Source organism: Gymnogyps californianus, chromosome 2 (assembly GCF_018139145.2).
Source record: "Gymnogyps californianus isolate 813 chromosome 2, ASM1813914v2, whole genome shotgun sequence".
Lineage (NCBI taxonomy): Eukaryota > Metazoa > Chordata > Aves > Accipitriformes > Cathartidae > Gymnogyps > Gymnogyps californianus.
In genome coordinates this window covers 27,392,045-27,417,426 of record NC_059472.1, presented here as the reverse complement: position 1 = coordinate 27,417,426, position 25,382 = coordinate 27,392,045, and the positions used below count along the sequence as shown (strand labels likewise).

General features: G+C 37.4%; 1 protein-coding gene across 1 annotated transcript in view; it reads left to right on the top strand.

Annotated features, from left to right (window-relative positions):
- Window positions 1-25,382, top strand: part of SLC26A7 (solute carrier family 26 member 7) — a 70,034-nt gene that overhangs the window by 16,553 nt on the left and 28,099 nt on the right. The window contains exons 3-8 of the mRNA XM_050892306.1: window positions 3,393-3,565; window positions 11,987-12,151; window positions 19,106-19,258; window positions 20,673-20,755; window positions 22,401-22,548; window positions 24,657-24,770. Coding sequence (XP_050748263.1) covers window positions 3,393-3,565; window positions 11,987-12,151; window positions 19,106-19,258; window positions 20,673-20,755; window positions 22,401-22,548; window positions 24,657-24,770 — 836 coding nt within the window. The remainder of the gene's footprint in view (window positions 1-3,392; window positions 3,566-11,986; window positions 12,152-19,105; window positions 19,259-20,672; window positions 20,756-22,400; window positions 22,549-24,656; window positions 24,771-25,382) is intronic.

The window sequence follows — 25,382 nt, the reverse complement described above, 5'->3', positions numbered from 1 at the left end:
ATTGTCAATAGTTTATTGGTGTAAGATTATTAGGAAGACAAGAATCCATCATATGATCATATGTAGGAAAGTAGATATTAAGTATCTGGCTGACATAAATTCTAGTAATGAAAACAGATGATAAAACGGGTAAGTACAAGCTGTTAAGTCTGATGGTTTATCCTTGGGAGGGAATACTGTTCAGAGAATGATTTGCTGAGTCCCACAGCTCCATGGCTGCGGATTTCTGCACAGTCCTTGGTCTGGAAACCTGTTCCTTTCACAGGTGTCTATTCCAGAATTTAATCTTACGGAAAAAAAGCAACAAAACAGTTCTCATGCAGTCATGAAGATTTTTTTTTTTAATAAATGTGTGTGACACATGCTGTTGATCCTTTCAGTAGAAATGTCTCACGCACTTGTCCCACCAGCCTCGGTGTTGTGGTTTAACCCCAGCCAGCAACTAAGTACCACGCAGCTGCTCGCTCACACCCCCCATCCAGTGGGATGAGGGAGACAATCGGAAAGAAACCGCAAACCTTCGTGGGCTGAGATAAAGACAGTTTAATAGGACAGAAAGAAAGAAAATAATAATAATGATAATAATAATAATAAAATGACAATAATGATACTGAAAGAATTAGAATATACAAAACAAGTGATGCACAATGCAATTGCTCACCACTTGCCGACCGATCCCCAATCAGTTCCCGAGCAGCAATCCACCCCTCCTGGCCAACTCCCCCCAGTTTATATACTGCGCATGATGTCATATGGTATGGAATATTCCTTTGGCCAGTTTGGGTCAGCTGTCCTGGCTGTGTCCCCTCCCAGCTTCTTGTGCCCCTCCAGCCTTCTCACTGGCTGGACATGAGAAGCTGAAAAATCCTTGACTTAGTATGAACACTACTTGGCAACAACTGAAAACATCAGTGTGTTATCAACATCATTCTCACACTAAATCCAAAACACAACACTGTACCAGCTACTAGGAAGAAAATTAACTCTATCCCAGCCAAAATCAAGACACTTGGTTAAGGCGTTACGGTGTGCAGGCTGAACTGGAGCTATACTGCCTGCCTCAGATCCCCAAATGCTCCGTAATTCCTCATGTACATTGGTGACAATCTCTTCACTTACCAGCATGTTCTGTAGGATCAGCGGGGCTCTCCATATATATACAGGCTATAAAAGTGCCCTTTGTTAATGAAGTCAGTCATGTTAATATGAAATGGAAAATTCATCAATGGCCCAGTTCTGTCAACTTTTACTCACTTGAAATGTCTCTTCTGTGAGATAGCTGATCTACTTTAAAAGATTACTCACCTGAACAACTAACCTCTACTCCTTTTTCTTGACTGTTTCTGGTATAATTATTCTTGGAGCGTCCTCTGAGGCAGCTTCATCTGTCATAATACCACATATAGGTCTTTGATTTCAGATAGAATTTTATGTAAACTGTTATCAAACACGATTTTATGTAAACAGTTTAAAAAAAAAAAAAGAACTAAAACTGAGCGAACAGGTTTAGAAGAAAAAAGAGCAATCTGAAAAGCAAAATACCTACAACTGTCCTGAGCGTTGCTTCAAAAAAATGTATTATAGGCCCGTTAAAATGTGCATCGTGATTCAAAAAAGAAAATGTGATCAAAAAAACCCCTTCATGGCTCAGTAGGAAAATTAAGGGGACTGTCATAGGGAAGAGTTTGGCACTTGAAAAATGGAAAGCTTGGCCAAATGAGGTGAGCAGGAAAGCCATGAAAAGTGGCTGGTCAAACATATGCAGGAAGTTTAGAAGGCTAAAAGAAGGAATTTGAAGAATGCCATGGAGAAGATGATCAAAGTGGTAGTTAAAGGTTCTTTAAATACATCAAGATCAGGATGCCAGGAAGGAAACTGGTGGGACACCTTTCTGACAAAGGTGTAACAGGGACATTCTGTTACAAGGCTACAGGATTGTCAAGTTACCAATGTAATTTCACTGTCAGAAGGGCTTTGGAAGGAATCCTGGGAACTGCAGACCTGTCTATAATAAAAATAAGAATACTGAAAGATATGTATAATCAGACTCTGTTGGAAAGGAGTTAATACGACTATTGTAAAGGAAAATCCTACCTCACTAACCTCCTAGAGTACTGTATGAGTGTCAGTAAGCACATGGAAACAGGAAATACTTCGAATATAAGATATCAGAATGTTCAAACAGCTATTGATAAGGTTCCACGCCAAAGGTTACTAAAGAAGCTAAGTTGCCCTTGTGATAGAAGAAAAGTCCTTTTATTAATTATTAGCAGGTTAAAGGATAAGAAGCAAAAGGTAGGACTCAGTGGTCATTTTTCAAGGTGGAGGTGTCCCTGGTAGGTTCCCAAGGAGTTCATGCTGGGAAGTTTACTCTATGAAGGCCAAGGCAAAGGTAGAACTGTGTTCACCAGGTCCTGCAACAGCAGAAATAAGGACAGCTCAATGAAACTGGTGAGAGATGACTTTAAAAAAGACTTTTAAAGTATATATTAAAGAGAATACTACAGCAGATGGTGAACTTCTGGAACCTGCTCCCAGAGGACGTTGTGGAGGCAAAAAATACAGGCAGGTTCAAACAGAGCTTTGACAAATTCATGAATGCTAGTTCATAAACAAAATCTAAAAGGGCCGGATAAGGATGCACTTCCCTAACACAACAGCTATGGATGCTGGGGGATTATGGGGGGGGAATGGCCTGCAGAAAATGGCCAGACTTGTGTGCTTTCCCTGGGTAACACCTCCAATTGCCACAGCTGGAGGCAGAGTACTGGGCAAGATGGACCATTGATCTGACATAGTAGGGCTTTTAGAGCTCTGCATGAATGTGTTTGTGCTTTTTAATATTGAATTATCATCCTTATTTATTGGTGTGTCATTAAACTTGCTTTACCTCTCAGCAAATAAATGTTTCTCTCATAATCTGCCTCCATTTATTAGAGTGCAGATTGTTGAGTTTTCGAACTTACACATCTGCTAACTATAATGGGCTAGGTACTATATATACAGCGTGAATTAATTGCCCTAGAAATTTGAATGGTGAACATTTGGGATTCTCAGACAAAAAGCTGTTTCGTCACATCCAGGGTGAGTTAAAAAGCATTTCTGATAGCTTAAATCATTGTGAATTGTTGTGTTCGAACCTCTTTGGTTAACATGTCTAAATGAATGTGCTCACAAAAAAATTTGCATTTAATTTGCCTGTACAAATGCTATTTTACATGAAGAAATGTATGTTACATAAAAAGATTACCTTAAAAATTTTTCTTATCATGACAGCAATGCACAAAATGGCACTTCTACTCATAATGGCCAAGTTTTGAAAAGGAGACCATCAGTGATGACTACAGACAGATATAGAATTATTGGTGACTAACGTGTTGCTTTTTTTATAGGAACTTTTGCTTTAACTTCCTTAATATCTGCCAACGCAGTTGAGCGTCTTGTTCCTTCAGTCAGTACTAATTTCACTGCAAACAATAATTCAGGAGTTTCGGGCCTATCGGAGTTTGAAATGCAGAGGATTGGAGTTGCAGCAGCAGTTTCATTTCTAGGAGGAATCATTCAGGTTGGTGGCGAACACATATTCTCTGTACTACTGATGCATTGCATTTGTGACAGCTATGACTTTTGTAATACATTTTTTTTCACTTCTCTCAGAAAAACTGAATGCCCAATGTTCATGCCCAATGTTCATGAAGAATGAAATTAATGTGTTTTAAGAATTTGCTGCTCCTTTGTTGAAAAGTAGTAATTGTCTGTATACATGCTCCTAGGGTGTTGCGATATGAAGTAAAACCACATTCAGTCAGCTCTAATATAATATTCAGTTGCTGTTGGTGCTCCCTTTCCTTCTCCTTCAGAAACAAAACATGAATCAGCTCCTGGTAAGCACTGACATATTCCTGAGGTTTTCTATTGCTCTTGGCTTGAAGAGAAATACTATACAATATTCAATAATTAAAAACAGTAGGGAAAACATCTTTAAATTCTCTTTAGAGTTCACACACCCATCATTAAAGCAAAATAAATTAGTAAAACAGATGTCTTCAAATGATTCGCCAAAGCTTATTCAAATGATCAGAGGTCTTTTAAATTTCTTCTCTTTTCCTAGTCTGACCACAAGTGCTGAGTTCCTTTATCCATTGCCAGTTGCTTAGGTCTTCAAAGAAGGCTTCCCTCTTTCCTTGTAAATATTAAAATGGAAGAAATGTTCCAGCACTCGACATTGCAACACGTCCTGGGTACCTGGCCTCCTGAAAGAAACCCAGACCCCTGCATTTGGTGCTTTGGATCCCTCTACCATGCAGAAGATGAGTGAAGGAGCCCAGAATGGGATCTCCAGTGCCTTGCACACTTGGCAGGAACTGGGGCATATGCTTATGTTAGTCAGTAAGAAATATCAAGAAGCATGGTAATTTCTGTTGCATTTTTTCCTTTCTGTTATTGGTTACAGAATTACAACTTGGGGTAGCAGCATGGGGGAAACCCTACAGACAACATACGGAGTAGAGCTGATGCTGATTGTGCCTGGCTGATGCATGTGTTGTCCCGTTGCACCAGTGTGTGCAACACAACGCTGCATCATGTGGAGGGTGCTTGTAACAGCAGAGTCCTTTGAGCATGCACAGAGCTCTTCCTGTGGGATTGCTGTGCTCACAGCCTGACAATCTCCTACATCATTCCCAGAGAGGCCAAAATGCCTCAAGCGGGAAGTTGGTGCCTGCATTTGATCTAACTTCAAAATCCGATGCAGAAATTTTTTGCTTAGCTGCTGCAGAATCCCATTAGGTGTGTAAACCCTCTAGACCTCTTACTCTTGCATTCTGAAAAGTTCTGCTTTTTCATATGCCTTCAACTGCACCAGCTGACTTATCTCAGCCTATGTTCTGTTTAAGCCTGATTGGAATGAAAAGAACTAGAAAATCCTCTGCCTGCATCTTCAAAGCAGGTCTGACAGGGAACTGTGCCACATGCATGGGCTCCTCTCCCAGGTCAGTAATGTCACTTGCATTAGAGTCGTACTAAAACAGCTGGTGCTTGTAGTGCTGCCACTAGTCCTTTATGCGAGTTTAATGGTTAGAGACCAGATTAAAATACTTATTTCATAGAGGAGAGCCTTGAAGCTACTGATACGCAATATGCAAGTGAAAGTCTGGATCAAGGCTGTGATTAAACTTTGCCATTGTCCCAGGTGCTGTTAAGCGTGGGAATCCACATTTCTCATCATGATTCCAGTCTCCTGGCTAACAGTTGCTGTAATTCCCAGATAAGGTGACAGGGCATATCTTGCTGGTAATGGAGAGCTAAGTCAGTGACCTGCTTCTTCTTATCAGATTGAACTAGAAATTAACGAATAGCCTGGAATAGATGTGGTATTCTGGGACAAGAAGAATAATGTGATGCATTCTGAGGCAACGTTTTTCCATTGAAGACATCCTGAAACACAAAAAGAAGTGGAATTGTCAGTGTGGTTGGTAGTTGGGACGGTACTTCTCTGGGAAGGGAGCAGACCTGGGTTATGGTGTGTACTATAAGACTGTTTCTTTCTACTGAAAGAAGTCAAAATGCAGTGCTCTAACCAGCCACTGATTACACAAAAACGACTGATGCTATGACTATTCCATACCTTGGGCAGCTTCCACACAAAGGATGAAATATCCCTCTCCAAAACAGCTGGTTCCTTCTTAGAAGTAGTAGGTAAAGACCTGAACCTCCTTGGCCAGAAAAGCAATTTGATGCTATTTTTCCAGTAGTCTGGCTAAGTACTCTAATCAGCAAATAATGTTAAAGAAAAAAGGAAAAAAACGTACAAAACAGTGAGTCACAGAGTGAAGGCAAAGGGAAGAGGTGTGTTTTTGAGATTAACTGCTGTTGGCTGCTTTGTGTTTTGTGAAGACCCTAAGTGTGCAGTTGTGTGTGAGGCAAGCTCTGAGCAGGCTTTGTGAATCTCAGTGCCATCTAGACATGAAATAATTTAGAACTGGTTTCTGATCATCGGATAAGAATAGGTGGAGCTTATAAGATTTGAAATTTGGGGCTTAGCTGCTTAAATCTTTTTCAGGTAATAAATTTCAGATTCCTAAACTGCTTTTTAAATCTAACGTTTGAGGGAGTATTCATAAAAGAGGGAAGATATTTAGTTATCTTAAGAGGCATTCTGATGAAGATAACATAGTATTAAAATAGAAAATAAGTAAACATAAAATAAAAAATGTAATTACCAAAAATATTTAATATAATGCATTCACAGAGACTATTTCATTTTTGAAAGCAGAATGGAAGGTATAATGCAGATTTTTTTATGTTTGTGTAACTGCTACTCTATAAAGATAAACACAGCATGGAAAGCTAATCAAGTTAATGGAATTATTCCCTGATATTAAATACCTCAGAGGTATTGATGGGGAGAGGAAATGACAGAACATAACAGATGCCTATAGAAGAATTTTGTAATTAGAATTGGATGATGCCTTTATAGCATCAAAAAATCCTCAAAAAAAGCTTTTGGGTAAGATTTTTTTTTCCTATTAGTATATTATATGTGCAAGAATGCTTGCATAAATATATTTGTCTATAAAAACCCTCAGCATACTAAACAGAAGTTCAACATTGAATTTGCTGAATAAATAGAGGAAAGCTGCTTGCAGTTCAAAGTGAGAAAAAAAGATTTTTATCCTAGAAAAAAAGCTTTATTCTCTTAAGGAGCACAGTGCTACATACTTCAGTTGTGCTACTCTTCTGTAAATGAGAAATAGCTGGTTATTGCATTCCAGTCTTCTACATTTTTAATGGTAAGTTTTTCAGCTACCGTATTTTTAAAACTTACATATAATTAGTTGCTGATGTACAGTATTGGAAATAAAAATGTTTCTGATTATCAGGAGAACAAATATACATGGTCTATTATCAGTTTGCTTAATAATGAAGGAGTATATTTGAATATGAAGTGTGTTTTTGTAAGGCTAATATTCTTGTCGAAAACTTTGTTTCCCTGTGGGGAAAGTTATGCTGCATTATTCTATGTTATACATAGTTTTTCATGTGGTACAAACATGAGTCTTTATTATACAGTGGTAATCAGGAAAAGAGTTCAATTTTCTTTCACAGTGGAAATAACTTCTTGCATGCTCGTATTCTGTATCTTGAAAAGTACAACTAGGCTGGAGGGGAGTCCTGGCCCACAACTACGGTGCACCATGCTACGTGTTAGTCCAGAAAGACCACGGAAAGAAGTCTCTTTCAGGTCCTGGAGTGAGGAAAGCTCACTCCACACACCATCAGAAACTACCAAACACTCTCAAGCCATCCACAGTGAACTTAAGAGCTGTAATTCAAAAGACCAAAAGCTCCCAATTATAATATCGATTGAAACAGGCCAAAAAGAGTTTTAAATTGGTGACTCAGTCAAGCTGAACTGTCCATGTCTGACTGTTGGTCTCCAGACAGTCCATAGATGTCTTCACTTCTGCAACCTCCGATTTTGAGATAACCAATACAACATACTAAATGAGAGGCTCACAGTCTGTACTGTTTCCTTCCAAGAGATATTCCCCGTGGCTGACCTCGTCCTCTTAGTCCGTGCAGCAAATGATCAGAAAGAGTGCCACCACTTTTTGTTTGGTTTAACAGTGAAAAAAAGCTGCACCTTCCAGAACATGGAGTTTTGAGGGATTTAAAATTCATTCCCCAAAACTGAATTCATGCAGCAGGTAACATGATATCAGCCTTTCAATTACTGTGGACAGAAAGTTTGAGATTAGTGATTTCCAAAGTGCCTGTTATGTGATAAATTTTTTTACTGGCCATAAAGTTAGATTGACTACATGGTGAGAGTGGAATTTTAACAATAATAAACTGAGCGCATTGTCATGGGAAGAAAGTATTGAAAGTGGACAAGAACCAAAAGGGCTTGAATTAATGAACATGAGGCCTTTGCTTTTTGCAATTACTCATTTCTCTTCTCCTGGCTAAATCCCCATTCTCTACTTGTCAGGGTAAAATTATGGAGCAGTAAAGACAGCTGCAAGCAAAGGTTCCCTTTGCATTATGTTTCTTCCATTCTCAACTTTAGTTTCCTTTTTTTTTTCTCTAAATTTTTTTTAGAAATCCCACCTTCCACCACTTCTGTCTAATCACTTGGTTTTATAATTTGATTCCGTGATCTTTTCTTCTTTACTGTGCATTAACTCAAGGCTGCTTTCCCTCACTTTCTCCTGTGGTTTTTTTCCTTTCTATGACAGCTCCTGATTTCATTCACATGAATTTAATCAAGACTGTATACCTGGTGAAAGCAAAATTCATCTCAAGGTAGTTACTTCTTAATGAGCCTTTTAACATAGTGTGATGTACTGAAAAAGCTGCACAAAGAAACTGTAGCCATGCATCTTTCAAACCATTTTTCTTACTGTGATTGTTCTCTCTCTGAAATATTCCTTCATCCCCTAGGAACTAAATTTTGAAAAATGAAAAATGCTAGAGACAATCCTAAAATATGTGAAAATTTTGTTCCTTTTACAGTTTAAGAAAAGCCCAGTATTAGTACAAAAAAATGAAAAGAGAAAACTATTTGCCTTTAACATTTTTTTGTATTTTATGTTTTTGCTGTTCTGACTCTTCACTGTCAGTTTTCCCTGTAGTTTTTCTGTGTCAAGAAGGAAGAAGAATCATACAATATATCAGAAAATAAGATGGGAAACCCGCAAAAATGAGCATCACAACTACAGCGAAGATAAAGTAGAGTATTAGAAATTTCTTTAAGAATATTGAACTTTCTATATTTTGGTTATTGCTTAGTGGATGAAAGATTTTATGACATAATGCAATGTGATGCAATTGTGTGCTGTCGTCTCAGCTTAGTTTCAAATGATGTCTATCCAAAAAGCAGTGGCAGCCAAGCTATATGCCTGTTGCCCAGCATGGGGGGTTAACTGGAGAGTTGATCTGGGCCTCTATAAATGCTAAAAATTTTAAGTATATCTGTCAAGAAAACTCACATGCAGCTAGATTTGGGAGGCTTGTTTCAAAACAACTTTTTACCCTCTCTTGATTTAGGCAGTTTCTGTACATGACTCATGTTGCAAGGACAGCAGGAGTTTCCCATACCAGCTTATGCTGAAAATTACACCCTCCTCCCCAGATGTTTTCTGTTCTGGTTGCTTCATTGTTAGATCTTCATCACGGAAGATATATGGATGCACATTATATTTATTTAACTATAATGTAAATAAAGAGTAGGATGTACATGCTCATGAAGCATTGCTTTTGTTTCTGGAAGTCCTGAGCTACCTTCTGTGGTAAGAGACGGGGGACTAAGTGTAGGCTGCCGTTTGTTTAACTGAGCGGCTACAGAAATTGTCTACCTGAAACCATATTCATGGTTTGGATGTATTTTACATAACCCACAGTTATAAACAAACAATAAAAAGTGTGTTTGAAATGTGATGTTTTAGTTACTACCTGTGAAGCATCCCCCTGTAATGCTGAAGATTTAAAGTAAAAAAATTAAAGTAAAAAAAAAAAAAAAAAAAAAAGAGTGATGCTGCAGTTGCTAAGTTCTGCAATCATGACACCATTTCCCTGTAATTCACGGTAATAACTTTCTCTGAAATGCTAACATTAACTAATATTTCTCTGTGATATTATGTAGTTCACAGAATTGTCTCTGTGGTTTTGATCCACAGCTGAATAAACATCCACCTTATTCTCTGGAAACTAAGCTATTACACAGTTAGAAATTTCATGTCCATACAATGCAAACTGATCTTCGAAAACAACCAAAATTATCTAGGAAAGGGAGAATTTAATTCTTATTGTACTTTGCTACTGTGAACAATGTTTTAAATATAAGAATAGGCACACTGTTAGAACAAACAGCTAAACAAAATATCTGAAATTAGTAATTATCAGTTTTAGGCCTGACTAACTAAATTACTACTCACTGAGGGTATAACAGTAATTATTGTTATTGGGGTCCAATCTTGAATAGCAATCAAAGTTCTGATTGTTCATAGTACAGAGCCGTTTGCATGCTATTACTGGGAAATAGAAAAAAAATTCTCAGATTTAATCTCTCAGATGGAACACGAAATTGCTCACTAGAGGTTTTTGTGGTAAATTAAAAGCCACTCACTTTGGTGTTTTTGTTTCTTTTGTGCTATTATACTCATAGCTAACTGCATACAGGTGAGATTTATGGTGAAAAAATAAACGGTGTTCAGGTGTAAAGAAAGATAACATTTGGAAAAGAGTCTTTTACCTTCAGAACAAAACAAAATAAAGCAAACGAGACTGTGATATATTCCAAAAGAATGATATTTAGTATGGTAAACACAAAACAATCCTCTTCTTAGAAAGTATTGTAACAAACAACTCTGTGCCAAGAGCATGTAAATTTTCAGGTAGAAGAATAGCAAATACAAAAGACTAGAGAAGTAAGAAACTGCTGTTTTATCTAATGAATCTGCAGAACTCAATGTAAGGGGAGATACTGTAAATGTAATTTAATATCTTAATATGGATCAGAAAATGATTAAGTGTTATGCAAACCACAGTAGCATCTGTAGGTATGTAACAACCTTGTTCAAAGAATTGAGAGCTGTCAAATCTCATTCTTCAGAGGAAAAGAGTGATTGCAGTCTGGGATAAGGGGAGAAAATGCAGTAGGACACAATAATACTTTGGGTATTTTTCCTATATTCCTACGAAGTATCTACAGTAGTTGTAGATTCAGCTGTAGTCAAGATTCCTGGATTAGAGAGAAATATTATTCTTTCATTATATGCCTGTACTCTGAAATAACTTCTGTAGAAGTTGCAACAAAGCTGAAATAATCTTCAAGGTCAAATATGGCTGAGCCAAAGTCTACTCTTTTTTCTAGCAGAGAAATCCAATTTGTATATGGGATTGTGTTTATGAAATTGGATGTTGAATTTTTCTTCTTGTTTTAAATTTTCTGATTGTATACAGATAGTCTACTTTGAGTTAGTTCAAGTATTTCCCAAATGCATAGGAAGTAGATTTTAAAGGTCTTTAAAATAGTTTACTTTTACTATCAGTTTATAAAGTTTGTTCATACAGAACACATAACGATATCAACATCCCTGTTTCTCTATGAAGAAGTATTTTTATATCCTCCATCATCGGAAGCAACTTCTGTCGCTCCCTTACCTGAATACCTGCAAAACCAGAAACCTCCATGTGTGAAGCTGATGTAACTAGAGGTAGTGGACTGGCAATACTTGATGTATTTGGTATTATGACATTGCAGCATGAGACCACCAAGTATCATGGTATATTGAACCGTATGCACAGGGTCAGTGGGATATCAGGAGGCTAAGGGTCCACAGGACGAGCAAAGCAGCTGTGTGACTGTGTGGGAAGGGAAAACTGATGGCGCAGCACCCTGGGGCAGGGCAGAGCTCCACGGATGATGGAGCTCTCATCATGAGACTCATCTCTCCGTAGTTTTAGCATCTAATAAATTTGGTAGCTGTTGAAATTACTAATGTTGGGAATCCTGATATCGACATGTTGGCAATCGGTAAGCTGGACCAAGATACGGCCCTCTGCCTACTCAGGCTGAAGAGCAGTGGTAGCAGGAATGAGTCTTAGCACCACCCTCACCTTATGGGTTGCTTTACTTCATGTTGCTGTGTTGAGTTGATGTTTTTATAGTGTTTATTTTGCTCACGTATTTGAGCGGGAGAGAATACTAAGCATTCCATGAAGACAGTTTCTCTGAGTCTGCTTTTGTTACTAAACTAATGTTAGAGTCTGGTAAATTAGTGATGCGAGTAAGATAATGCAGGTAAACCCGCAGAGCTTCAATGGGTTCCATTTTCAGCTACAGTTGTCCTTCAAAGGACTTTTGCTTTTCATCTTTATCTCATTTATCTTACAGTTTATTAAAAGGACCCTGGCTCATTGTCCTATCACCAGGAAGCTGCATTTTATTATAATTGCTGATACTCATGCCTTTGCCTTTTAGGTAGCGATGTTTATGCTGCAGTTGGGCAGCGCCACTTTCTTGTTAACAGAACCAGTGATAAGCGCGATGACAACAGGAGCAGCTACGCACGTTGTGACTTCACAAGTGAAGTATCTGCTGGGAATGAAAATGCCGTATATATCGGGACCACTGGGATTTTTTCATGTGAGTTCAGTAAAAGAGAAGGGTTATTCCATTAGCTAACATTTTCTTAAATAACTACGCTATTTGGCTATATATAAGTAAGAAATTTGTTATGCATGCTTATGAATGCGTACTACCAAAACCTTCGTCTTGCTAGGTCTGTATGTAAGAACAGGTTAGGAAAACTTGATGAAGAATAAGCAGGAACGGATCTTATTTTGAAAGGATACAGTAATCAATTTAAAATATGTGTATTACAGCATCAATAATTCCATTTATTATCCTGAGCAATTACACACTTATACAGGGAGAGTTAACTCTGCATCAGCATGTGGGAGGGATATATCCAAATATCATTCTAAAGATATTTTCTTCCTATTTTGCTGAATGAAACCTGACCATCATTGTGGTAAAAGCAAAATGACCCATGATTTGTGGATCTCCTATGCAAAAATTACCCTGGATATGTTACTTATTGCTTTATGATGTAATATTACTTTGCCATAAACACAGAAATTGTACAGCTTTAAGGTAATTTTTATAAAAAATATACAGCCTTTTGTACTGTATCATGGTTACTCCCTTTGGAAAGTAGATATTGTTGGCTGAAATCTTAAAGGGCAAAGTTGTGTAATCTTATTGCATAAAAGATATGAGAACATATTCTTTATGGTAACTTATTCCAGCAGACCCTGGGTTTAGGTGCTGTGAGCATAATCTCTTGGCAGAAGTATTAGTAGTATTACACTAGTATCTGTCAAAATGATATTTTGCTCATAATAAAAATTTATTTACTTGCTGAGGTGATATTTACATTGCACTGATAGCAATAAATGAATTGATTACCAGATGAAGTGAAGCTTCATCTATTTAGCCACTAAATTAGGACTCCTTATTTAAAAACACTGACTTTATTTTCTTGCACTGCTCTGCTCTTTATTTTTTCCTATTATTTTGGGAAATCTGTTAATGTGAACTCTGTGATAAGATGTTGCTTTTTAGAATGTTATTTCACAGTATTTTATAAATTTGATAACATTTCGTATGGATAATCCATTGGTAAGTTTTTTACAGGACCAATTTATTAATGAGAATGAGAGGCATGTAATAAATACAAGTAATCTATCTTGTAGGGACATAACTAAAAGTGTCATAGCCTTTTTTATGAATAGTCAGTTGGCCTGTGAGACTATTACAAATGATTCACCATATATTAATATTTTTTTTAATGCTTTAAAAACCTTTTCATAAATACTTCTTAATATAAAATGTGACTAGCCTCTTTTTCATGGCGTTTCCATGGAGACTATACTTACATATAGGAATATTGTCATCTTGTAGAGATGACTGGTGTTAAGTACCACAGCCAAGACATAATCAAAATATACATTATGAGCAATAATAAAGAACAGCAGTGATACGAAGAAATATTTCCACGTTGGTGTGCTGATGATATCATAAATGAGGTCATTCAGATGCTTTGAAAGAAATATGTTCCCTTATCCCTTGTATTTTTTAGTGTATCTGAAAGAAGTTCTTTGTCCTTCACTTCACTTTTGAAATCAAACGTCTTTGAACATTTTCCAAATAAAAATTTTCCTGATTTTTTTTAGGTTCTGAATTGCTCTGTAGAATTGTGTGAAAACAAATGAACAAACAAAAAACCCTCTTTACAACTTAAAAGAATAATTAAAAAGTCTCCTTATTTAGAAGGGACAATTTTACCATACCAGTATTTTAAAAGGTTTCTGGTATCTGTTCAGACTTATGGGTTGCTTTAAGAAGGTCTAGTATCTCATTCAGAAGCACCAGATTTAGATTTTAACAATCATTTTTTTCTGTGATGGTAGTTTTATATGAAAAATATACTAATTAGATATATGTTAGTGTTCATATGTAACCAGAGAGTGAAAGGTAAATTTGGCATGTCTCTCCGGACGTGTTCTTTATTCCAAATTCTTGAAACCCAAAGACTGGTATTTTTGCTTACATTTTTTTTCTTTCTCCACTCCAAAACACCTCCCACTCACAAATCCGGTTGCTTTGCCTCAGGCAGCCTTTGGGTTGGCAAAGCAAGAATAAGAATGTTTAATAAAGTGTGATAGGAGAGTTGAAACTAAAGCAAGCCAGTGAAATGGATTCTTTATAGCAAGTGAGATCATGATTAAATATGTAAAAATGAACTTTGCATATGGAGAACAAATCTACTACACTGGCGCTGAGACTATGGGATTTTTGTGTTTACACATAGTTTATGTAATTTATTAAATTTCATTTTCCCTGTACATGGTTTGTAACCCTGCAATTGAGCTGCACATTGCAGCATCAATTGGTATTTTGCCAATGGGAAAGGCAAGGTGAAGGTGAAGAAGAAAAATGGTGAGGGAAGACTACATGTGAGATCTAATTTTTACAAGGGACAAGAAAAGTGTCATCAAGTTTTACTTAGTATCTGAAAACAGAAAAAGATATCTATATTTGCCCTTTATCCATGTGTAGATATATTTATCCTTCCACAAGTTTCTGAGAAAATGCAGCACTGCAAAATGAACTGCAATGTAACAAACCTACTTTGCAAAACGAGGTCTTTTGTGGTTGTGTTGCAAGTTTGTTGCAAAATCCTTGTGGGTGTGCTGCAATTAGCTGAAAAAAACCTTTGTGTTCATGCTATCAATCCTTTTTTTTCCTTTTTTCCCAGTTTGTTCCCTATACAGTTCACAGTAGTTGCCTGCACTTTTTTCCCACAGTGTGTTGTATTTGTCTAACAAACATCAGAATGAAAGATTTTTGAAAACGCAATGAGGTCGTCTACTCTTAAACTGTATTAAGTGTTTTAACAAATATGGTCCTTTAATTGTTTTGTTTCCTTCAGCCTCTATACTCATTTCAGAACTAATCTTTTGGGTTTTCAGGTATATATTAAAAAAAAAGAGCTCAGAGCATTTCATTAATACGCCAGAATACACATTCTTTCTAGAGTATAAACCATTACAATGTTTATTATTACCCTATGAAAGTATGTGAAAATATAGTGGAACTCAAAGCCATTAATTTCCCAAGAGAATAGGGACATTCAGTGTCTGTATATATATGTATGCAAAGTTAGAATATTGCTTTTTCACTTACGTGCAAATTTGCATCTATTGCCAAAAAGTTCACTGATTCCTCATAACATTGCCAGATCATTTCCATTGAAAATCTTTACACAAAACTAGAAATAAAAATAAAACACAAGAGGCAAACAGCTCAATATATTATTGCTGTACTTTTAAATTTTTTTAATTATACAATGACACAAAAAATTGCTTCATACTAAATTCTGCTACATAATTTCTAAATTATTTCAGAAAGTGCATTATCAAAATATGTAAAATACTGCATTCGTAATGATGTTTGTGATGAAAACATTTGTAAATATTTCTTTTGAATCAAATGCCAGTGGTATTGCAAGCTTGAGCTTTAGGTGCTTACATTTAGGATTTACACTTTCACCTCGGACGAGTACAGTAACTGACTAGACAGTATAACGTGTGAACTGTATCGTATAGAGAGATGTCTATAGTATATGTTAATCACATTCATGTTATGAGCCACACACTCTTTCTTTCTGAAGAGCCTGTGAGTGGTTTGTGAAATGATCTCCTGGCTTTGCTGGTCATATAATGAAACGGGTGTGTTTAGGTTTTCAGAGAATGGTTACCCGGGAACAGACAAGTCAGTGGAAGCTCTTTAGGCTGAGGTAGTAATTGATCTAATATTTATGTATTACTGCCAGAATTGTTTCAGTGTACCACAGACACTTTGGGGACAGGGCTGTTGGTGCTACTGAACTCGCACAAGCTACGAAGCATTGGTAGTCCCATTCTTTTTCATTTATTGGCTGATGTAGACTACATACTGAAGGGTATGATTTGAAAAGAAACACCAAAGAATACACTAGGTAGTTCATATAAAGTTTGTTGCAAAGTCTGAAAAAGCTGTGACAGAAGTCTACAAGATTTGGCTATATATTTTAAAAATTAAATGGAAGTTTCTTTTTTAGTCAATTTGTAAAGGCAGACAGAAATTCTAAAAGCTTATGCATATTTCTTTGTAATCCTTCATTAAAATTATATTTATTCACCCAATCTTGTGTCTTACTTTGTCTAGGAAAATTAAATTAAACACCATAAACACAGATAGCTAATGCTGACACTTCAATAGACACTGTTCATTTCAAAACAAGCCCACAACTCTTTGACTTTGACAATTAGGAATCAATCCAATTCTTCCCTTTTCTTACTACTTCACCTTAGATCTAGCTCAGCCTTCGGTGAGTTTGTAGGCACAGTTTGCAATATAGTTTTCCAGATTGCCTCCTTTTGTCCTAATTAATCACACCTTCTGCTTGGGCACTGAGCCAAGTCCTGTGCTCTCTTGAAAATGCATTCTTGGAAAATTGTGGGTACAGAGACTAGTCCCAAGCCGCTCAAGACACAATCCACATATTATCTGATTACAGTGGGGCAATATGTGGCTAAAAACTGTGGTTTGATTACCATTCTTCAGATTTATGACATATATAGATCATATTATTTAAGAAGTTGATTTTAAAATGTTTTCCTGGGTTCTGAGAAACGTTTGTGCTGGGTTATACTGTGCATCCTTAATCAAAAATCCAAGGGCTAAATTTCAAAGGACTGGACTAAATTTTCCTCTTTATGAGGATAATTACATTGTGTCTCTTTTTCTGTAACCATTTTTTTTTCCCCTTATAGATTATGAAAATATTCGTAGAAAGTATGAGAGAGGAAAAATCAGAAAGTTATTTTAATTTACTTATTCTTCAAAATGAGCATCATGTCTTCAAGGCGTGACAGAATCAGAACAGTAGAAAAAAATGTTACCATCATATTGACCACCTTTCTGCTAGAACAGGGATCTTTCCTAAGATAATTTTTCTAGTACTTTTTCCTGTCCAATACAAATATATGTATTTAAGCTCCAAACTGTCAAACCTTGTTAGCATTATACATATATTTGAGAATAGGTTCTCTGGGGCAGAAAATTATTAATCTTTATTTTTATAAAACTACAAGTGTCACTTTTCATTTATTTTAGTGGTCTTCTTAGTGGTTGCTAGAGAAAACACCTTTTTTTACATTATTATTTCAAGCCTCAGTTGCTTCATTTTATTATCCTTAATGTTGTGGTTTAAAAAGAAGTTACTTGTGATGTAGTCTAAATCTTCATCCTAGATTTTAACTTCTGTTCTCTCTATGGTTTACATTTCAGGCTACACAATAATTCCCAGAATATAAATGCAGTATTCAAGAGACTGAGCCTACCTTGTTTTTTTTCCCCTGCAGCTTTAGTAAGCATGTGTATTATATCCATTTTCATGCCTCTCTGTTCCTCCAGGCAATAGACTATTGCCTGTTATTCATGAGGCCTGAAAATAACTTGTGATAGGGATCTGATTATTTCTTTGTTTATCAGGACAGAAGTTCCCTCTAACTTTCTTCACCCCTTCTAGCCATTCCAGTAAACTTGTAAATTTTTTCATTATTTTCTGTTAATCTGTTATCATACTGATTTATGCCTCATTTTCTGGACCCTCAAACTCAGAGCAGAACTGAAATTGCAGTTCACTACATCATCTGTGCTGGTGTGAAGGCAACTGCATTCTTCTGAGTCTATTACTTACAACATTGTATTCATCATCAGAGATCCCTGTTACTCATCACCATTGATCATTCTATTCCTATTCCATGTTTCTACTTCACATGTTCCTTATATTCAGCACCATATTTCCTTCCTTCATCATAGACCCAACTATATTTTTCTAACCATGTTTTACAGCATGTTGCACCACACCTTAACCTTAGAAAAGCTGAAGGCCTCCCATTTGCAGCTCCATAGCTCTCCTCCAGTCTCTTCTTTCTCTTTTAACACTGCAGTCTCTCACGTGCAGCGAAGTAGCCATTCCCCAACATCCCAGAGCCCGCTACGGCAGGACTTTGAACCTCGTGGTCCAGCGTGCCCCACCCCTCTCACCCTTGCACCTGCAATTTCTGCACCTTGCCGTGGAGAGTTTCCCCTGGAAAGCACTTGCCACTGATGTGTGAATCACCCCTTCTTCCCCTGCCCTCTTTTTATCTCTTGCTCTGCAGCTTTCAACTTACCGATTTATGCTAAGGAAAGAAACAGGACTTAGTTGATAACATTAGTTATTTAAATAGCATATAACATATGTACACAAGTTTGACAGCGAATTAGTGTGTGCAGCATTTGAACCTGATCAAAGCAGGCTCCATGGAGCACTGTTTGTGTAAAGGGCAAGAGCAACCAACCGGGAGACTCAGCACGCCCTGCTGAAGCTATACAGTTACTCTGGAAAAATATTTGGATGGCCCCCCTCATGCACTGGAGAGGATGTCCTGAAGAGGATGCTCATCTAGGAAGATTCCTGTTGCCTCTCTTCCCCTCCAGCCACTACTGCATTTTTCTTTCGCTTTTCGTTCTTCCTCTCTCTCCTTCTCTTTCCCCCTCCTTTCTGACTTTTAAAATTTTTCCTCAGAAGTAACTTTTACTATTAGAGTTGATGGATGTTATTAGCTATGGACACTGAAAATAAATCTTTGTGCACGGAAGCTTCTCTCAACGTTTTTGTGCAACACTCATTTATCTCAGTAAATTTAATGGGACTGGAATTTTCTTGCTTGCTCCTACCAATAGAAATTTGTAAATTCATATATACAGATACTAGCTGTATTTTTTGAGTTTTCAAAATTCCATAGTTATAGTAAATTGGTGATTTTCTTCCTTGCAAAATCTTAAGTGTAGGCCAGTTTCTCAGATGACTCGGCTCCTGCAGTATTGATTCAGCTCTCACAGATTATTCAAGATATCTGAAGTGGTGTAGAATATGCCATAGCATGTGACCCAAAATGATAAATGTTTTGATCTGTGATTTTTATTTGCCATTCACTGTAGATTTATGCCTACGTATTTGAGAATATCAGATCAGTTCAGTTGGAGGCTTTACTTCTCTCCTTGCTGAGCATTGTGGTGCTTGTTCTTGTTAAAGAACTGAATGAGAAATTTCAGAGAAACATTAAAGTTGTTCTTCCCATCGATCTACTTTTGGTAAGTACAAAATCAAACATCAGACTTTTTGCTTACAAAGCTTTCAGTGGTTCAACTAATCTGCTGAAGTTTACTGTGTTGTCTATAGTTACCCACAGCCACACCTGCCACTTATTAAATGGATAGCTAATTTTCATGGCTGTATGTTAAATGTAAGAACAGGAAAGAGTTTGGCTAAATAATTAAGAAAGAAGAGACATACGTTCCCAATTTGTATAATATTTTTCATGTGTTTACTACTTTTTACATAATCACAAGAACATGAAGCCTAGAATGTTAAAGTGTAAGAAGTTTGAAATAAAAAATGGAAAGTAACTGGCACATTGTAACTCCAGGCAAGTCTTGTGCTGGGTAGTTGTGGCTTAGATGTTGCTTGTTATTTGTCTGCAACAAAGTTAAATAGCTATGCTATTGCTTTCTGTAATTTTACTTACAGTTTTCCTTTCACATGGCATAGGCTAAATTGAAATTAGCTATTGCATTGTAAATCCCTGCTTTAAGGATTAAGCTGTAGTCAAATAATCAGCACCAGGACAGAAAGTTTCTGGTTTTCTCTAGACCTCTAAAAGAAAAGAAAAAAAATTAAGGGCAGGTGCTTTTCAGAGTGGATCATCACAATTACTCTTCTTTTGCTGGAAAAAGTTATTTATAAAAGAATAATTTTTCTTGGGCAAAATGCTGGAAAAGGAGGTAGTGTCGTTCCGGTCCTTGCTCTAAGATCTGTTTCTGTGTTACCTTTTAAACAATACTGGATAAAATGTACCAGCAAACTGAGGATAAGGGACTGGAACCTGTGCCTGTTCTATTGGGCTTTGTGTCTTCATCTCATAAAAAGTATGGGAAGTGAGTTTGAACCTCCTCAGGGCCAAACTTTCCACCCCCTCAACAAGATTTATATCTGTTGGAACATAAAAATAAGAGGTAGCCACATCTTCTGCTGTGTTTTGTGCCAAAGTTGACGCTGCCAGTCTGGATTAGCTGGGCTCGGAGAACATCAGCTGAATCGGACCACTCAGGAGCACCTAAATTATGGATTATTTTAAGCTGCTTATGTGAATGGCAGTGGTCTGGGGTGCGTGCTGCATAGAGGCAGTTTGGACGCTGACTGGCAAGGTTCCTGAGGCTTTACAGAGACTTGTACAGATCCCTTTCATTAACATAGAACGTACAAACTCTACCATAGTCCTTCTTCAGCCATCCTTTCTAAATTCATTGTTGTGTCCAGATCTTAGTTTCTTTTGACTCTCTTCTATATTTGCAAAAATTTTCGTAATAATACTTCCCTGTCTTACTGGATTGATCTGAGGATAAATGCACGAACACTGTCATGTGCTTAGGTATGGCAATAATAGGGACCATGTGAGAAGTTAAAAGCAATAGAAACATAACATCTTTTTCTGTGTTGAATCAATAGATAATTGCTACATCTGTTGCTTGCTACTATGCTGATATGGAATACGTCTACGGGCTAGAAGTTGTGGGACATATTCCTGAAGGGTAATGTGTTTTTTATTAGCTTGTGGGTTTTAAATATGTTTACTTCTGAGAACAGTCTCTGAAGAGGTTAAAGTAGTTTTCTCAAATAAGAAATGGCAAAAATCTATTATGTCCAGTTCCAGCCTCCTCAAATACTTTCTTATAATTCAGCCCCATGTTAACAAGGTATACCTGTACAGATATCATCATAAAAATGCAGACTTTCTTGTACATTTTCATAGCTTTTTTAATACTTTATGGAGTAAAAAGTAGGTACTAAGTATCTGATGATGGCTGATGGATGTATGACAGGAGGGCAGAGCGCTTTCTACAAGATTATTGCAACCTGCTTTTTGAGGATTGCCTTGGGTTATTACAGCAGAAAGTATTTGCAATGAGATAAGGCTTGTAGATTACTACACTTCGTTCTTCTCCACTCACTTATATAGTAATTTTAGAAAACGTAGTTTCTGAGGAAATGTAAAGGATTTAGACATGCTTAACCTAGAAAAGAGCATTCAGACCACAGATAGTGATACATTTTTCTCCATGACCTTGAAGAGAAGGAAAAAAAATATTCAGTATAATTAGCTGGAAAGAGAAATTAGATTAGATGTCAGAAAGAATGTTCAAACTCTAAGGGTTGGTAAGGAATAGCACAGCTGTGTGTAATCTCCCTTTTGGAAATTGTAGGGTTTCCCTGAATCTCACAAAGTAGACTCTAAGTAGTCCAAGACAGCATGAGTGCATGTGTGGCGGCTTGCACTGATAGAAATAAAATAAGGGAAGCCACTGAGAAATAAAACTGTTTTTAAGTATATAGGGCATGCTATTACATGCTATGTATCTGAGGTTAAAACAGGGTTAAGTATCTCCTTTCGATATGTGTTATGAACAGCTAAATTGTATTGGTGCAGCTTTAATCAGGAGCTTATTTTCTGTCTAACCTCACATGAGAAGATTCTGTAGTGTTGAAAAACACAAGCAGAAGCCTGGATCATTCCTATGTATTTTTAGGCACTTACCTGAAATATCTACCTACCTTGTCAGTGGAGAGTGTTAGAAACCTTCAGAACGCAGTTTGGCTCTGAGGCGGTGTGATTTGTGCTCTGGAGAGACTGACGTCTTTTCATGGAGTACAGAGACAATCTGGAGTGATTCAGTTCTTAACTGGTACATTTCATTGCAGTCCCCATTAGAAGGTCTCCATTAGATGGAATAAATGTCCACACTGTCCATAACCTACAGGAATACTAAATTGTTTAAAAGGTTTAAATTAAACTTTACAGGAAAGCCAACTATAAAAATGAAAAAAATATACAGTAGAGTTTCTTTTATTGCATATTACAAAATTAGGGAATGGTTGGTGATTTTGTCTGTCAGTGGGGGAGCTAATTTATAAAGATGCCTTCATAATTTCTCAAATAGAAGTTTGCAAATGGAAGGCTCTATCTGAAACTGTTTCATCTTCCTGTACAAATTCTCCCCCACAGTTCCCCACAGACCGAGATCTTATTAATCTAAAATATTGAAAAATATCACTTCACAAGTATTAAAAAAATTAGCTGTGCATGCAAAGATAGTTTCTCTTGTATTTTCATGAATTGGAGGTATATGAAGGCTATGTACCAGGCTTTGCAAAAAGGATTGTCTTTATTTTTTATAGGTTACCATCACCGAAAACACCACCCATGAATGTCCTGCCTGAAGTAGTCACTGAAGCTTTTGGAGTAGCACTGGTTGGTTATGTAGCATCACTAGCTCTAGCCCAAGGCTCTGCTAAAAAGTTTAAATACACTGTGGATGACAACCAGGTAAAGCTCTTTCTCCTTACTGTCAGTAAGTCTTGAAATTTCTTCACCATGCTGGAAGTGTATTATAGATGAATGCCCAGTAGGAAAGGGTGAGTTCCATATTGCTTCCTGAGGCCTTCCACTGATTACAGTAAACGCCAAATCTAGTCCAAATCAGCTCTGCAGAATGCCCTAGTTGGTTGAGCTGCTCCTTTTGGGGGAACACATCCTTCAGGATAATCTCGTAATGCTGCGTTTGGTGCAGCATTTGGGTGTTAATGCATTTTCTAGTGCTCTAAGATGAGACAGCTTCTCCTCTGGCAGCTGAGCTCTTAAAGACCAGCTAAGATGTTAAATCAGCCACTGACTAAAGAAACAAAGCAGTTCTAAAAATAAACCAGGTACTTGTAGCCCCAGGACATATCTGATGTTATAAAATGAAGTTATGCAAAGTAGAAGTCTCATTTGAAATAAAGGTTTATTTGTATAAAAGAAGCAGGGCGGGTTCAGAATGTGCTGCCAAATTTGCAGCCATAGGAGCTTTCTGTGCAGAGTTCTACTTCACCGTGGACATGCTTAAATAAAAGTGGGATGTTAGTTTCTGCACTACCCCACTGCTGGTCATGGCAGGTGGGTAACTCCAAGCCAACTGGAAATCTGTGGAGACAATAATTCAAGCACTGTGGTAAGAAATGGTCCGTTTTAGATAACTGGCAATAGTGCTGTGTGATGAAAATGCTGCCCTCACCTTTGTCTCAAGTGATTTGGGATAAATGACATAAGGAGGAATGAAGAACTGTTGGTTTTGCAGCTGGAGGTCTATTTGAACACCCTATCTAGACAGGTCAGTCTTGCTATGTTAGTTCACGACTCTTATGTCCTTGGAAAATATGGTGGGAATGTTCTTGTCTAGTCCGGTCTCTAAAATATTTTTCAGAAGGAATATATTGGGCCATGAATTTCTGTTAATGCTTCACAGCCATGTTTTCTACGGAGCAGAGGGAAAATGCTTTGAGCTTAATACAGGCCAGGCTTCAGGGTGATATGCTGCATTGTCTCAAGGGCACTAAATGGAGCACAGCAATCTGTCTGTCCTTCTGCACCTTTGGAAAACTTGTAGCTTACACAGCTTAATTACTGAGGTGTTGGAAATGATGTGTATGTCTGCATCAAATAATGGAGCAAAAGAACAAAACCTCCATGAGAACAGAGACTACAATGGCAGTGGGGTGTTGTAGCTGTATTGCATTCAGGGGCCAGGCACAGGGCTGTGCATGGTGGCACGTGGGTGTGCGAGGCTGTCTGGGGAGCCTTAAGGTGGTGTGCTGTGAAGGCAAACTTAGGATCAGGTGTTGCCCTGGTTGTATACTTTTTTTGTATACTTAGGACACACCATTTGTGTCCTAAGCTCTTCTAGTAGTACTGAGGTCTTTTCTTACACATTGGCCTCAGCAGATGAATGAGCTCCTCATGGTCTGGGGAAGGAAACTGGTTCTGGGTAGCCAAGTTGGGGCACTTTCGCAGAAAACCCTGTTCAGCTTAGGCTGCAGATACTAGGTGGCTTCTCCACTTTTTCTTCTATAAATCTTTGCTCAGACTTGTCTGCATTTTGACTGTGAATAAACACCAAATACATTTGTAATGAAAGACAGCATGCAGATAGTATTGCTACCATACTTCACTTTCACTAAAGCATGCTCTAAAAGAAAAAGAATCAGTGGCTGCCTTTTTCCAGTACAGTCGTAAGCCAGAAAGAACCTGGACACTGTCCAGATCCCACTACTCGAGACTCTGGCCTGTTAAAAAACAGATGTGGATCAAGATGTAAATATTTTGGCTGAACTTCATCTTCAAAACTTAGCAATACCATTTATTCTGTGAACAAAATGTGCCTCCTGCTTTTGATGAATCTGGTTCGGCAGCTCTATCATTCAAATTAGTTCTGAGTTGTGAGAAGATATATTATGTTGGGAGATCTTTTATCATGTACATATGTGATTTTTTCCCCTCAAAAATATGGCCATCCTTTGTCATTGCTAATATTTACATCGGGGACTCCTTTGTTGGCAAGAAGCATCGAAATGACAGAACAATAGGAAAAAAACATATTCTATTTAACAACTTTGCAGGAGTTTTTGGCTCATGGCCTCAGCAACGTGATTCCTTCATTTTTCTTTTGCATACCAAGTGCTGCAGCGATGGGACGGACGGCACTTCTATACAGTACGGGCGCCAAAACACAGGTAATGGGTTAGAGTGAAGTACGTAGGAGAATTAAGGCTATGATACCGCTCACTGGAACTTGTACTGATTTATCTATTGTATTTCCCTATTCTCCCTTTTCCTCTGTCCTGGGAAATGACTCTGCCCTGTCATTTTTAACAATCTGCATGGAATTGCATCTAATCAGCAACTGCCTTGCTAGAAAAGCTAATGGTTCCACTTATTCATTTTTACCTGTTTAATTCAACGTAAACTCTAAAGTCTGTGTGCCTAAACTGTCTAAAGGCAGTAAGGAGGTTAGGAGTTGTGTTTTCAGACTGCAGGAAACTACACACGAGCCCTTTCAGTTTTATGTGAATTTGTCAGCACCGTAACAAAAGTGCCCTCTAATGGTGTTAATGGATTTAATGGTACAGGCTAAACTGAAGTTTTAGAAAAAAGTCAGATTTAATTTAGTGCTTTTATGAAGTGAAATGAACCTTAAAAAAGGTTCGCCTTCACGAAAATGAAGTGAAAGTAACCTTAAGAGCTCCTTGTTAAAAAACCCAAGTAATCTCCCAACTTCTGCCTTGTGACACGGTGTACTTGTCCTCTCCCTCAGTGTACACTGAGCCCACAGAGATGACACTCAG